Source organism: Vicia villosa, linkage group LG1, assembly GCF_029867415.1.
Source record: "Vicia villosa cultivar HV-30 ecotype Madison, WI linkage group LG1, Vvil1.0, whole genome shotgun sequence".
Taxonomy (NCBI): Eukaryota; Viridiplantae; Streptophyta; class Magnoliopsida; order Fabales; family Fabaceae; genus Vicia; species Vicia villosa.
Window position 1 is genome coordinate 57,244,448 of NC_081180.1, and position 11,803 is coordinate 57,256,250.

General features: G+C 29.2%; 1 protein-coding gene across 1 annotated transcript; it reads right to left on the bottom strand.

Moving 5' to 3' along the window:
- Nucleotides 1-7,673: 7,673 nt before the first annotated feature.
- Nucleotides 7,674-9,077, bottom strand: LOC131606917 (homeobox-leucine zipper protein HAT22-like). The gene is made up of 3 exons (XM_058879008.1): nt 8,510-9,077; nt 8,324-8,403; nt 7,674-8,177 (listed from the first exon to the last, which is right to left on the bottom strand). The coding sequence occupies exons 1-3, from the start codon at nt 8,948-8,950 to the stop codon at nt 7,892-7,894; spliced, it is 807 nt and encodes a 268-aa protein (XP_058734991.1). The 5' UTR covers nt 8,951-9,077; the 3' UTR covers nt 7,674-7,891.
- Nucleotides 9,078-11,803: the final 2,726 nt, after the last annotated feature.

Consider the following 11,803-nt stretch of genomic DNA (forward strand, 5'->3'; position numbering starts at 1 on the left):
CACACCCCCTCTGTAAATCGTATCACCGTTGTTCAGAAGCACAAACTCACCACCATATTGGAATACAGCATTGAACATATCATTTGACTGAAATCATATGAAAACACATTAAAAACCAAGTCTTTAAACCTAATCATCAAGGGAGGTACCATAACCTAACTAAACATACCTGAACAATGTGAACGGATGTTCCATCTTCTGTTTGCTTGTCTGCATCCTTCTCCTTCTTCGTTTTCCTCCCTAGCTTCTTCTTTGACAACTTCTCCGACGGCTTTGACGGTGGCGGCACCTTCTTAGAAGCACGCTTCTTCTTCCCCATTGCAATTTTTTCAGAATGTAAAACCCTAACTTTCTAAGGGGGGATTTGCATTTGGCCCTAATTATAAAATGCAAAGTGCCAGCGTGTCAACCCATGCCACATCAACCAGAACCTTCTGTCCACGTATGCTAAATTGAGAGAATCTGGCTCCATAAGGTTTTTCATTTTGGAATCTTTGTTTGTTAAGGGGCCAGGACAAAATTTTTTTTTAATAGGGGGGAAAACCAAATCTCGCTACTATTACAGGGGGGTGGAAGCCATTTAACCCTAAAATATAACATTAATCATAGACAATTAAAGCAATTAAAGCAATAAAGAATATAATAACAATTAACAACTATTATTGATTTAGAAATTGGATACAATCTATAATATAAGAAAATTTACTGTTCTGGATTTCACCAAAATACCCTTTGATTATCTTAGCCTAAATTAATATTTTTGGGGCAAAAAATGTCTTTTAGTTTTTAACAAATTATACCCTTTTCTTGCTGAGTTGTATCTCATTATCTCAATTTCAAATTTCAATTTCTTGTCTCTCGTCCTTTCACTCATTCTCTCTTCCTTTCTCTCTCCAGAATGTTTCATTCTTCTTCTCCCTCTTCTTCCTCCCCTTCCTTCTTCCTCTTCTTCTTTACAAACTGTAATAATAGTCTCTTTAACACTTTGATAACGAAGCCCTAATCAAAGTCGATAACTATGCACGAAATCTGGGTTTCGGAAATCTTTTAAAATTGAAGATGCACAAAATTAGGGTTTCGGAAAAGCATCAGATGCTCTGAATCATGGTGGAAGTCGTAATGCTCTGCATTTATCGGATGTTCAGGTATATGATATGCTCAGGTTTTCATAATTTATCTCTATTTTGAAAGATTTGTATCATTTAAAATATATCATGGGCGTGGAAGGAGAAGAGTGACATTCTCTTTTGTATTTAGTCAGTTGGATAAGACTAAAACTGAGTATATTTTTTAATACTTTTGTTGTAAAAATGGTCTTTTGTCTATTCTTGATATTGGTGTTTTTCGTGGCATACAATTATTCTGATTCTGTTGTTGGGGAAAAAACTGGTTGTATCCATGATCATAATATTCATTAGTTTTCATACATTTTGGTGCGGCAAACGACAATGGGTTTCCAGTGTTTGTTGCTGCTTTGCTACAAAAATGGCAGATGCCATAACTTCCGTCGACAGGTTAGGGGTAGATTACTTGCTTTTCAAAACAAGTCTGTAGTTTTAGAGTATAATTTCCTGCTGCAGCCATCTGAAAGTGTTTTAAACTGTTTCAAGGCTCAAATGTTAATTCTGGTTGAGTACACACTGCTGCTGTATTGTGCTTTCTTGCCAACACCAATTTGGTACCGATTTTTCTTTAACAAGGACTTAGGAAGTCTCTTCTCATCATTGATCATAGGATTGTATATAACATCCAAACTAACATCTGCAGTTGAGAAAGTAAGCTTTCATTCTTTAAACTTGGTTTTCCTACTTATGTTGTATATTAAGATGTTTGTGCATGACTAATGACCCTAAAAATTTTCCATTTTCTTTAACCTTTTATATGTTTATTAGGTTCAATGTTTTGTTCGTGCTTTAAAAGCATTGTCAAGAAATGAAGTTCATTATGGGGTTTATGCCACAACAGAAGAGGTAATTATTCTGAAAATGATTGAACCTAGTTCTGAATAATTGCAATTATAATTACACTTCTCTACCCTTTGTTTAGATGTTGTTTTGTTGCTTTAACATTGCAGGTTTCTTACATTTATTAATGCATGTAAAATCTACAAACATATTTAAAATTGGATATACAAATTTCTATTACTGTTACGACATCGATTCATGTGGTGGAAAATAGATGGACTAACTACAAGTTTCAAAAACTTTATATTTGTGTTGTTCTATGTTTTGTTTTTAGTTTTTTTGATGATTTGATTTCAACTAAGTATTTGTTACTTTTATTGTAGAATACTACTAAAGGAAAAGGGCAATTGAAGTATCTCTAGAAAAACTGAGTTTGCTATTTACATGAGCTCAAAGGAATAAAGGGCACACATATGGCATGGAGGTGGTTTGAAACATTGAGTTCATACATCTTAGTCTACTTTATGTTTTATGTATGCTGTTTTTCTATATGTCAACATTAAATTGTAAATCAAGTTTGGTTTGGTGTTAACCATTGTTCTGTCTTCTAAACTTTTCTAGGAGAATTGTTGAGGTGAAGGCTAATGAAAGGAAGACAGCTTTGGAAGAGATCTTGTACACATTGGTTGTGCACAAGTTTATGGATGCTAATATTTCTTTGATACCCTCTGTAACAGCAGATCCATCTGGTACACTTCCCGGTGAACGCTTCATTGGATGTATCACTCGGAAAAAGGGTAATTACGCTGAAGCAACTAAGCTTGAAACTTTAACTCCTCATTTTGATACTGTAGATGCACCATGTGTCTATGTTCCTCATTGTGGTGGTTGCAAGACGCAGAATTTTCCTTATCAAGCTCAGGTTAAAGCTAAAGAAGAACAGGTTTGTGAGAACAGGTTTTGTTTTTTCATTCTCTGTTTTTTCCTTAATACTTAATTTTTCAACCTGCAAATTTTCAGGCACAGTTCAGACAAGTCTCTCCATCATGAAAAACCAAGTTTGTTGTCCTAAACTCCTTAGAACTTGCTATTCAAAATACTTCTTCACCAACTCTTATGGCAAGGTGACTTTTTAAAAGCATTTTGTGAATTTAAATCAGTTTGTAAATACTGAATGTTGGGAGTCCTTCTCAAGTTCAAGGTTATACTGTTTTTCTCTTATTTGGTCCATCACTATCCATTAATTATTGCATATGCATTTTTTTATGAGTTTGATTTTTCAGATATGGAGTTTGCACAACAGCATGAAAGTCAGTGGCTTTTAGCCTTTACGGAACTGCCATTTAGCAATCAAATGAAACTCTCTAAAGTTTGAATATAGCATAGATAAGGTTCTCATACCTCTGTTAAAAAAATGAGACAAGTCCTTTAAGGTAGATGTAGAATAAACATGGAATATTTGAATATAGAATAGATAAGCATTCTTACATGTATTCTGACCTGTATTCTACTAAAAGTATTCTATTAATAAATGTATTTTTACATGTGTTCTACTAAGAGTATTCTTACATGTAGATATGTTTATTAATTGAGTGCAAATTTTTATTTTTGGTAATTGGTCCATCAACACAATTTTGTTACTTTAAGTGAGGATGTGTGTAAAGCTTCAAAGCATATAAATGGTAACAAAATACACCAGACAGAATGTGAAAACATATGAAAGTAAGTTCTTAAATGAGAAATGCAGGCTAAGGCTGTTTATGGTATGATTTGCCATTTATGATCTTACTATTCTTATTACAATCTTCTCAATATGATACCTTCATTTTTTTTATGTAATCATTAGTGAATATGATTTGATTTTATATTCAAAACAATATCTTACTATTCTTATTACAAGCTTTTCAAAATAAAACTTTCATTTTTTTATCTATGAAAGAATAATATTAAATAATATATTATTCATAAAATAGTCCTATAAAAAATCTTCTTACCGACAAAAATATAGTGTTTTTTTATTTACGTAAAAATCACTTTAATAGAAATACTATATAGTATAAGATCTGATGAAGTGATATAGAAGATATGAAGAGTTGATTTTATTATATATATATATATATTTTTTTTTTTTTTTGGTACAAGAGAGAACCTAAGCCCAAAGAAAAAACTACAAAACGCTATCTCTCGGGTAGAATAAACATAGATTATCATCCTCCATCATTTGAATCAGAATGTCTGGAGGTTTAGCATAAACACAATATCTCTTTACTCTTTACTCTTAAAAAAAAGAAGACTTTATATTTTAATAATTAGTCTATTTTTAAATTTATAATCTATATTTCCTTATTTATGGTACTAATAAAGAAATAAGTGGTACAAATATTTATGTTACTGTTTTTTTATAAAAAATAATAAATGGTTGATATATAGAATAAATAATATTAAATAAAAAATTTTATGATTCAATTTTTTTTATTAAAAATGTTATACGAATTTTTTTTATTATTGATTTAAATATTTTTATCTACAAAAATTTACTATTGATCTAGATATTTTTTGTAAAGGATACATAAACAACAATAATGTTTATATATAGGAAAAAATCTATTATTAATATAAATATTTTTATATACAAAAAATTATATTTATGATCTAAAAGCATTTGATTAAAAAATGATATACGGGAAAAAATCTATTATTGATCCAAATATTTTTGTAAATTATACATAAACATAAAAAATATTTGTAGACGAAAGATGATATTTATGAAAATATACTATTGATCCTAAATATTTTTATATACGAAAGATGATATTTATGATCCAAAAATGGTATACGGAAAAAAAAAATTATTGATTTAAATGTTTTTATATACAAAAAAATAGTATTTATGATCCAAATTTTTTTTATTAAAAAATAATATAAAGGAAATAAATTTATTATTGGTTTAAATATTTTTATATAAATTTTTTTATTATAAATTTAAATATTTTTTCTTTTTTAAATTTTTATTTAAAATAAATATATTAGGTAAACAAATGCGCGTACCAGACCAGAACTCGTGCAAACGCACGGGTTTGTTACTAGTTGATTTAAAAAAATGGATATAATTATAGTCAGACAAAGTAGCCAACACAAGACATATGTCTTTTGATTATCTTAGACTTAGCAAGGACTGTTCCTTGTAACCACACGTATCATATTCATATATAATACTAAACTCAACAGAAAACTAATAAAAACCTAATACAAAGATTTTATTTACCAACTATCATATACAATGATAAGGAAGTTTCATTTCATCAAACATTTAGTTCAATTACGTCTTATAAATTATAATTTCTGAATATTGTCTTGGTCGGATTGACGAAAGATGAAAAAACACATGCATTGACCTAAGACTAATTCTAATTCTTTGATGAATATTTGGTTTACAAGTTACAACCACAAGCAAAACAACCCTAGTGGATGCATTTCTTTATTTCTTTCTTAGGTTTCACACTATTTTGGGTCCTATGACAATCACATGTTTATGGAGTTGGAGTATAAAGAAGGGTGTTTTAGTGATTATATGATTGTGATGGACGTTAAAAATGGTGTACGAAAGTATTGAAAATGACTCAAAATTATAGTAGTAGTTTCCAGGAAGTTGTCTCCTTAGAAAGTCCCTCTCATGATATTTATTGGTCCACAACATTATGATTGAGGAGTGGAATTCAATCTTAATTATCTATAAAATAAATTTAATTTTGGTGTTATATTATGATGTTACGGTCCCATCTTATTTTTCAATCATGTTAGCGTGGCTATAACGTATGGATACAGAAACATCAGACACGAGATTTTTGCCATTCCTTTTGAGTAGTTGGGAAACACAAATGATATGTGAGGTGGATAATTATGGTTTTTTGGATTAATAATAACCGAAGCAATTCAATTTTTTTTTAAGATGTGTAAGACAGATTATCTTACATATGCAAAAGTTGAAATGGTTAAAAAGTATTTATTAAGAGTTTTATAAAATATTTGTCATAGTTTATCTATTATAAATATAACTCTAATTTATTTTATTTCATTTAAAGTATGTCGAATCTCTAAATAGCTTATAATCTTCGCAGGGCCGTCTTTGAGGGTGTGAAAGGCGGCCTACAGCACAAGGCTTTAATTTTTTTTACAGTCAAACTGTAATTAAATAGGGCCTCATAAATCTTTGTCACAATTAAAATGAGGTTAAATAGGGCCTCTAATTATTTTGTCATAGTTGAACCATGACTAATCTACACAGGGCCTCCAAAAAATTGAGACGGCCCTGAACCTTCGAATACTTAAGACGACTCTGCAAATGATTTACTTATTCATTGATAAAAGTTTAAGACCAAACAATATATCTAGGTTAAGATTTGAAGTTCGAATTAAAAATGATATGCTAACAATTTTTGTATTTGGTCAATCTATACAAACTCTACTGTCAGGGGAATCAGTCTCAAGGTCAGAATCAATGTTTTTATAAGTACTATTTTATAAAAGTATCTATGATTGTGTTAATTATTATTTATAATAATTATGTATATAGATATCAATTAACAATCATGCAAATCAATTACATGTTTGGAGCAATTAATTCAGGCAAAAAGGAATGGAAAAAAGGACCTTGAGAGAAGATCTCATGTTAAGATTTTGAGTGAGACACATAGCAATTGGGTCTTCACGTGGGGGTGTGACCTACAAATTGCCTTAAAAGTAAATCATATCACGAGAAGAAACCATGTACGTGTACGCATCATATCATAATCAACTTAAAAACAATAAATACATTTAATTTGAAACATCATTTTAAACACTATATAAACATTTAATTTTGATGCAACTTAACCTATTATTGATATTTGACACCACATGAAGTTGGTTGGAAAGTAGTATAGTATTATCCACCGTAAAACAAAGTATGTGAATTAAATATAATAAGTAAATAACTTGAGAAAAAAGAAATGTGAAATATCTTTTTTTGTTCGTTTGTTTGTTAATTTTCCATTGATTCTTTCTTATTGCACAAGCTTATTTCTCTAACTACTCTCTCTCTCTCTAATTCAGTTACTCTTTTAGCAACTGATTTGCAGACAGAAACACGTGACCTAACCTCCTTCTCCACGCCTTTGAACCTTTCTTTAACTTAATAATTGTCTCTAATTATGTATCTTTGACTATATACTTTTTAATCCTCATAAATTTATGCATCCAATTAAGGATGCTACCATATTATTAGAGTCAACACACCAATCATTATGAAAATAAATACTCCTGTTCTAAATTAATTTTTACTAAAGTTAAGCATCAACTATATTGATAAATTAATATTTTATTAATTAGAATAATTGTTATGTACGGTCGATATAAAATATTTTACATAATGATACATCCCAACTATTTACAAGGAAAATTTTATATATGATTAAAAAAAATTAAATATTTATAAAAATTTAACCGTTATAATTTACTCACAGTTTTAATTAATTCTTAAAATAATATCAATAATTATTTTACAAATAAATTTAAAGTTAAATTCTTTTCACCAAACCAACATCTCAAATAAAATATGTGGCTTAAGCATTAAGATATCAAATTTATGATAAAAAAAATACATATACTCACAACAAAAATGAATAATCAAGTGATAAAAAATAGTTATACGTTCATTTATATAGATGATGTCTATTATAAAAATTTACAAACATATATAATAAAGAAAAATAAAAAAACAAAAATAAAAAGTAAAAAAGAAAAAAGAAAGTAATATTGATAATCAATTACTAATTACTAATTTCTACAGTATTAATTAACTAATTACACCCTTTAACCCTTTCAGAAGCTAGCTGTAGTTCCCAAACATTTCCCCTCAACCAAAAAATACAAAGGTTGTGTAGGAAAGTACTCTTGTTGTTTTCATCTTTTTTCTTCTTCTATCTTTTAGACCTTTTCAAAGTAACAAATCAACATGCTGCAGAAGAATTTGTGAAGGGATTATAAAAGTGAGGTTTAGGAGCCATTGAAAAATTGCTCTTATTGGAAGCACCACCATTAACACCACCACCAAGCCTCTCACAAGAAGGGCACATAGTAAGAGTTGCAGCAGGCATAGGCATATACAAAGGTTGTGCTTGCTTCAGTGCCTTTAATTCTTGAACCTCTTTTTGTAACCTTCTGTTTTCATCTGTTAATGTTTCACAACATTTTTTCAAGAATTCACAATCCACCTCAGTTTGCTTCAGCTTTGTTCTGTTAAATCCAAACCAAAAAATATCTTAATATTACCATACGTTAATATTCATCTAATAATCCATAAAAAAATATATTAATTCAGTTGATAGTTGTGCAGAGACATCTGACTGCAGAATAGTTGAATATTGATTAAAAATATTTACCTGGCTCTGCGGTTCTGAAACCAGACTTCAACTTGTCGAGCTGTTAGATTTAACTCTCGGGCTAAGGCTTGCTTCTGTTTCTGTAAATTCATTGAAAATTTTGATAAATAAATGATAAAAAAAAGAAGTAAGAATTTGATATTTAGAGATAAAACTATGAAAAGAGAGATTTTGAATTATTATTACAGGATTGAGAGTGCTGTGTTGTTTGAAGCTTTCTTCAAGCATGGCAGATTGATCTTTGGTGAGTCTAAGTTTCTTCCTAGTTGCGGTGGCACCGTCTTCTTCTTCATCGCTAATTCTCGAAGAAACTCTTTCTATCTCCGTTACTTCGATTTCTTCACTGCTAACATCTCTTTCTCTTTTCACTCTCCCACTGGAGAAAGACGAAACAACGCTATGGAGAGGTGAGTTTGTTTGTGCAGAAAAATCAACATGTTCTTCGTAGTAACTAGATAAACCCAACGTTAGAGATGGTTCAGCTTCATAGTTGTTGTTGCTTGATGAATAAGGTTTTGTAAGGTTGTTGGAGGGTGGGGTGTCTTGTTTGGTGAGAGTAAGAGCTAAGCCTAGAATAAGTTGAAGGTTTGAGTTGTTATTTCCAGCATCTTGGTTATTAAGACCCATCAAGTTATAGAGAGAGAGAGGGGGAGAGAGAGATTGATGAAATGAGGTGATGGTGTGAAGAGAGGTTGTAAGGGAAGAATGGGATGATTAGATGATGGTGTGGTTATATAAAGTTTTGTGGGAGTAAATTGGGGGAAAGAGAATGAATGAGACTTTTTGTGGGGGCATTTGGTGGGTGGGTGGGTGTGTGTGGATATGATTATTAGGAGAATTATTATTGTTATTTGTTATTAATCAAAGGGTGGAATGAGTAGAGAAATGAAATTAAGAAGATAATTATAATTATATATTGATGAGTATAAGGGATGTATATATCAATTGATATATGCAATAATATAATTGGGAAAAAGGTAGAGACCATGACTATATAAACATGGGGTTATTTTCTAGACAATAATTCAAAGGATCAAGAGACATTTATAGTAAAGACAATGGTCCCTTTTTTCTTAGTAAGTGTCATTTATAAGATTGTGCCTTAATATTTTCTACAATGTTTAACACATTTTTAATATTATTATAGAAAATGTGGTCACTCCTCATGCTTCAATAACTTGGAGTTGGATAGGGAGTTTAGAGGAGAGAGAATGACTTTGGAGAAATTTATATAAGAAAAAAAATTTTACATTTTATTTGAGATAATTTTTTTGTTAATGATAAATAAATATTTATGACTAAAATGTTTTTATTTTATAAAATATTCTAACCATAAAAATTAAATTTAAAGAACTTACTTAAGTTCTTTAGTTAAAATTCTTTTTAAATATAACTTTTAAGTTTTGCATTATGCAGAATTTTGTATTACAAAAAAATTTTAGTGGAGAAATACCCGTTCTTCTATTTCTCTTTTCACATTCATTTAAAGTAAAGATTACATTTTTCTCAAAACTTTTAAATAGGTCCTTAAAATGCCAAATATTAAATCAGCATAGCATAATTTTTTATCTTTGACGTGGCACCTCAATGGAAGTACAACATTACTCACCATCCTAAAATGACCAACTCATTTAGAAAAACAAAATAATTCAAAATGAATTAATTTGTTTACACTTAAAATGTAATTTTAGTCAAAATTTTCAAACAATCATATTTAGGATGAGTTCATTTTCCCTCAGCAAAATGTTCAAAGAGTTAATGAAATCTTTCTCGAGAATATCGAGTCCACATAGGTTAGAGACATTTTAGATTTAGTCAAAATTCAATGGAATTGAATAATTTTGCATTTCTCTTGTTTGTTATTTGTAGTATGATCACACTTTGTTATCATATTTTTATAAGTATTTGTATTTGTACGTGTTTTTAATTATTTTTAGGTAATTTTAATTAGCTTTGATTAAGAAAAAGAAAAGAAATTAAGAATTGAAGGAATTAAGAAGGAACGAGTAAAAAGAAGAGAATTGTGAAGAAACACATCGTGGTTAAATGTGCAACACATCGCGATGACCCATTTTTTCTGTAACGTTATTGTTGCTATAAATAGGAAATGAGGTAAGGATAAGGGTGGACGTTTTTGGTAGAGATTTCTGAATGCAAAACAAGTTTTGAAATTTTGGACTGAAGATTTTCATCATTGAAAGTTATATTGTAATAAGAGATTCATGTATTGTCTCTTTAATTATGATTACTATTAGTATGAGTAATTAAATTTCTATTGATTAGCGCTTGCTAGATGAACCTATTAGATCATGTGTTTGTATATTGTACTATTGTCACTTTTGATTAATTCAGTATCATTAATTTTATGTATATTATTTTATATGTGTTGACGAATATATATATATATATATATATATATATATATATATATATATATATATATATATATATATATATATATATATATATATATATATATATATATATATATATATATATATATTTATATATATAAGTGTTCAATTTAATAATTGATTTAGGGATAAGAAATTATAAGTTGTGACTTAAAGTTTAACGTATTAAATATTGTCTATTTTTACTATCCAGCTGACCTAAGGGATTAGGGAGTTGTAGTGTAGAATAGTTAGTTATACACCAAGGAATTGGGTATAATAGCTAAGTTAAACCATTGTAATCACTGGGGAATCATCATAGAGCGAATAAAACCAGCATCGATAGGGTCATAGAGGAGACTCGAAGGAAGGCCCTATCATCTTTAATCTGATTAACTTTCAACAAGTTTATATTTCGGTAATTATTCTTTCAAACAAAACATTTAAAACCCCCTAATTTTACTTTCAATAGCACATTAATTGTCTTGTTAAGATAAAATAATTTATGTGAATACAAATTTATTTTATTACTTCGATAACGTTTAGTACATTTGCTAAAAGTCTATCATAGCGACTCTAACTAAAGTAGTTATTGGATGATTTGAATTCCCAACGAAGCATGTCTCCTTTCTCTCAACTCAATCACCATGGCTTCTATGGGCCACCGTGTGTTGTCATGATCTTGGCTTGATAAATTCCTAGATTTTGCAATTTTTATAATAATGGTTGTTATTCAATCATAGAAATGTAAGAAAGTTAAAGTTACACAATAATAGCATAAAAAAAATATTGTGTAGAGACTTTGATAATAATTCAAATGAGAATCTTCTCAATATTGATCCTAACGCCAATTATGCTAACATGTTAATGAGGAAGTTATTGTTGAAAGAAAATATTATTGTGGTGCTTGAAAAATAATTACAATTCAAAATTATATGAATGTAACTAAAACTGGAAACTGGAAATATATGGTGGATGAGGAGAAAATCTAAAGAACGAAAACTGTAGACCCTCTATAGAATTGGTTATAGTAGGTTGTCTAAGTGAGATGTGTTTTTTGAAATATTAAAGGGATAGCCAACCCCGC

What these genes read in the sequence shown, in the direction of transcription:
- LOC131606917 (XM_058879008.1), bottom strand. Translation starts at nt 8,950, where the DNA reads ATGGGTCTTAATAACCAAGATGCTGGAAATAACAACTCAAACCTTCAA. An exon ending in AACACAGCACTCTCAATCCT is followed by an intron (nt 8,404 to 8,509) that starts GTAATAATAATT and finishes ATGAATTTACAG; the next exon opens with AAACAGAAGCAAGCCTTAGC. An exon ending in TTTCAGAACCGCAGAGCCAG is followed by an intron (nt 8,178 to 8,323) that starts GTAAATATTTTT and finishes TGGATTTAACAG; the next exon opens with AACAAAGCTGAAGCAAACTG.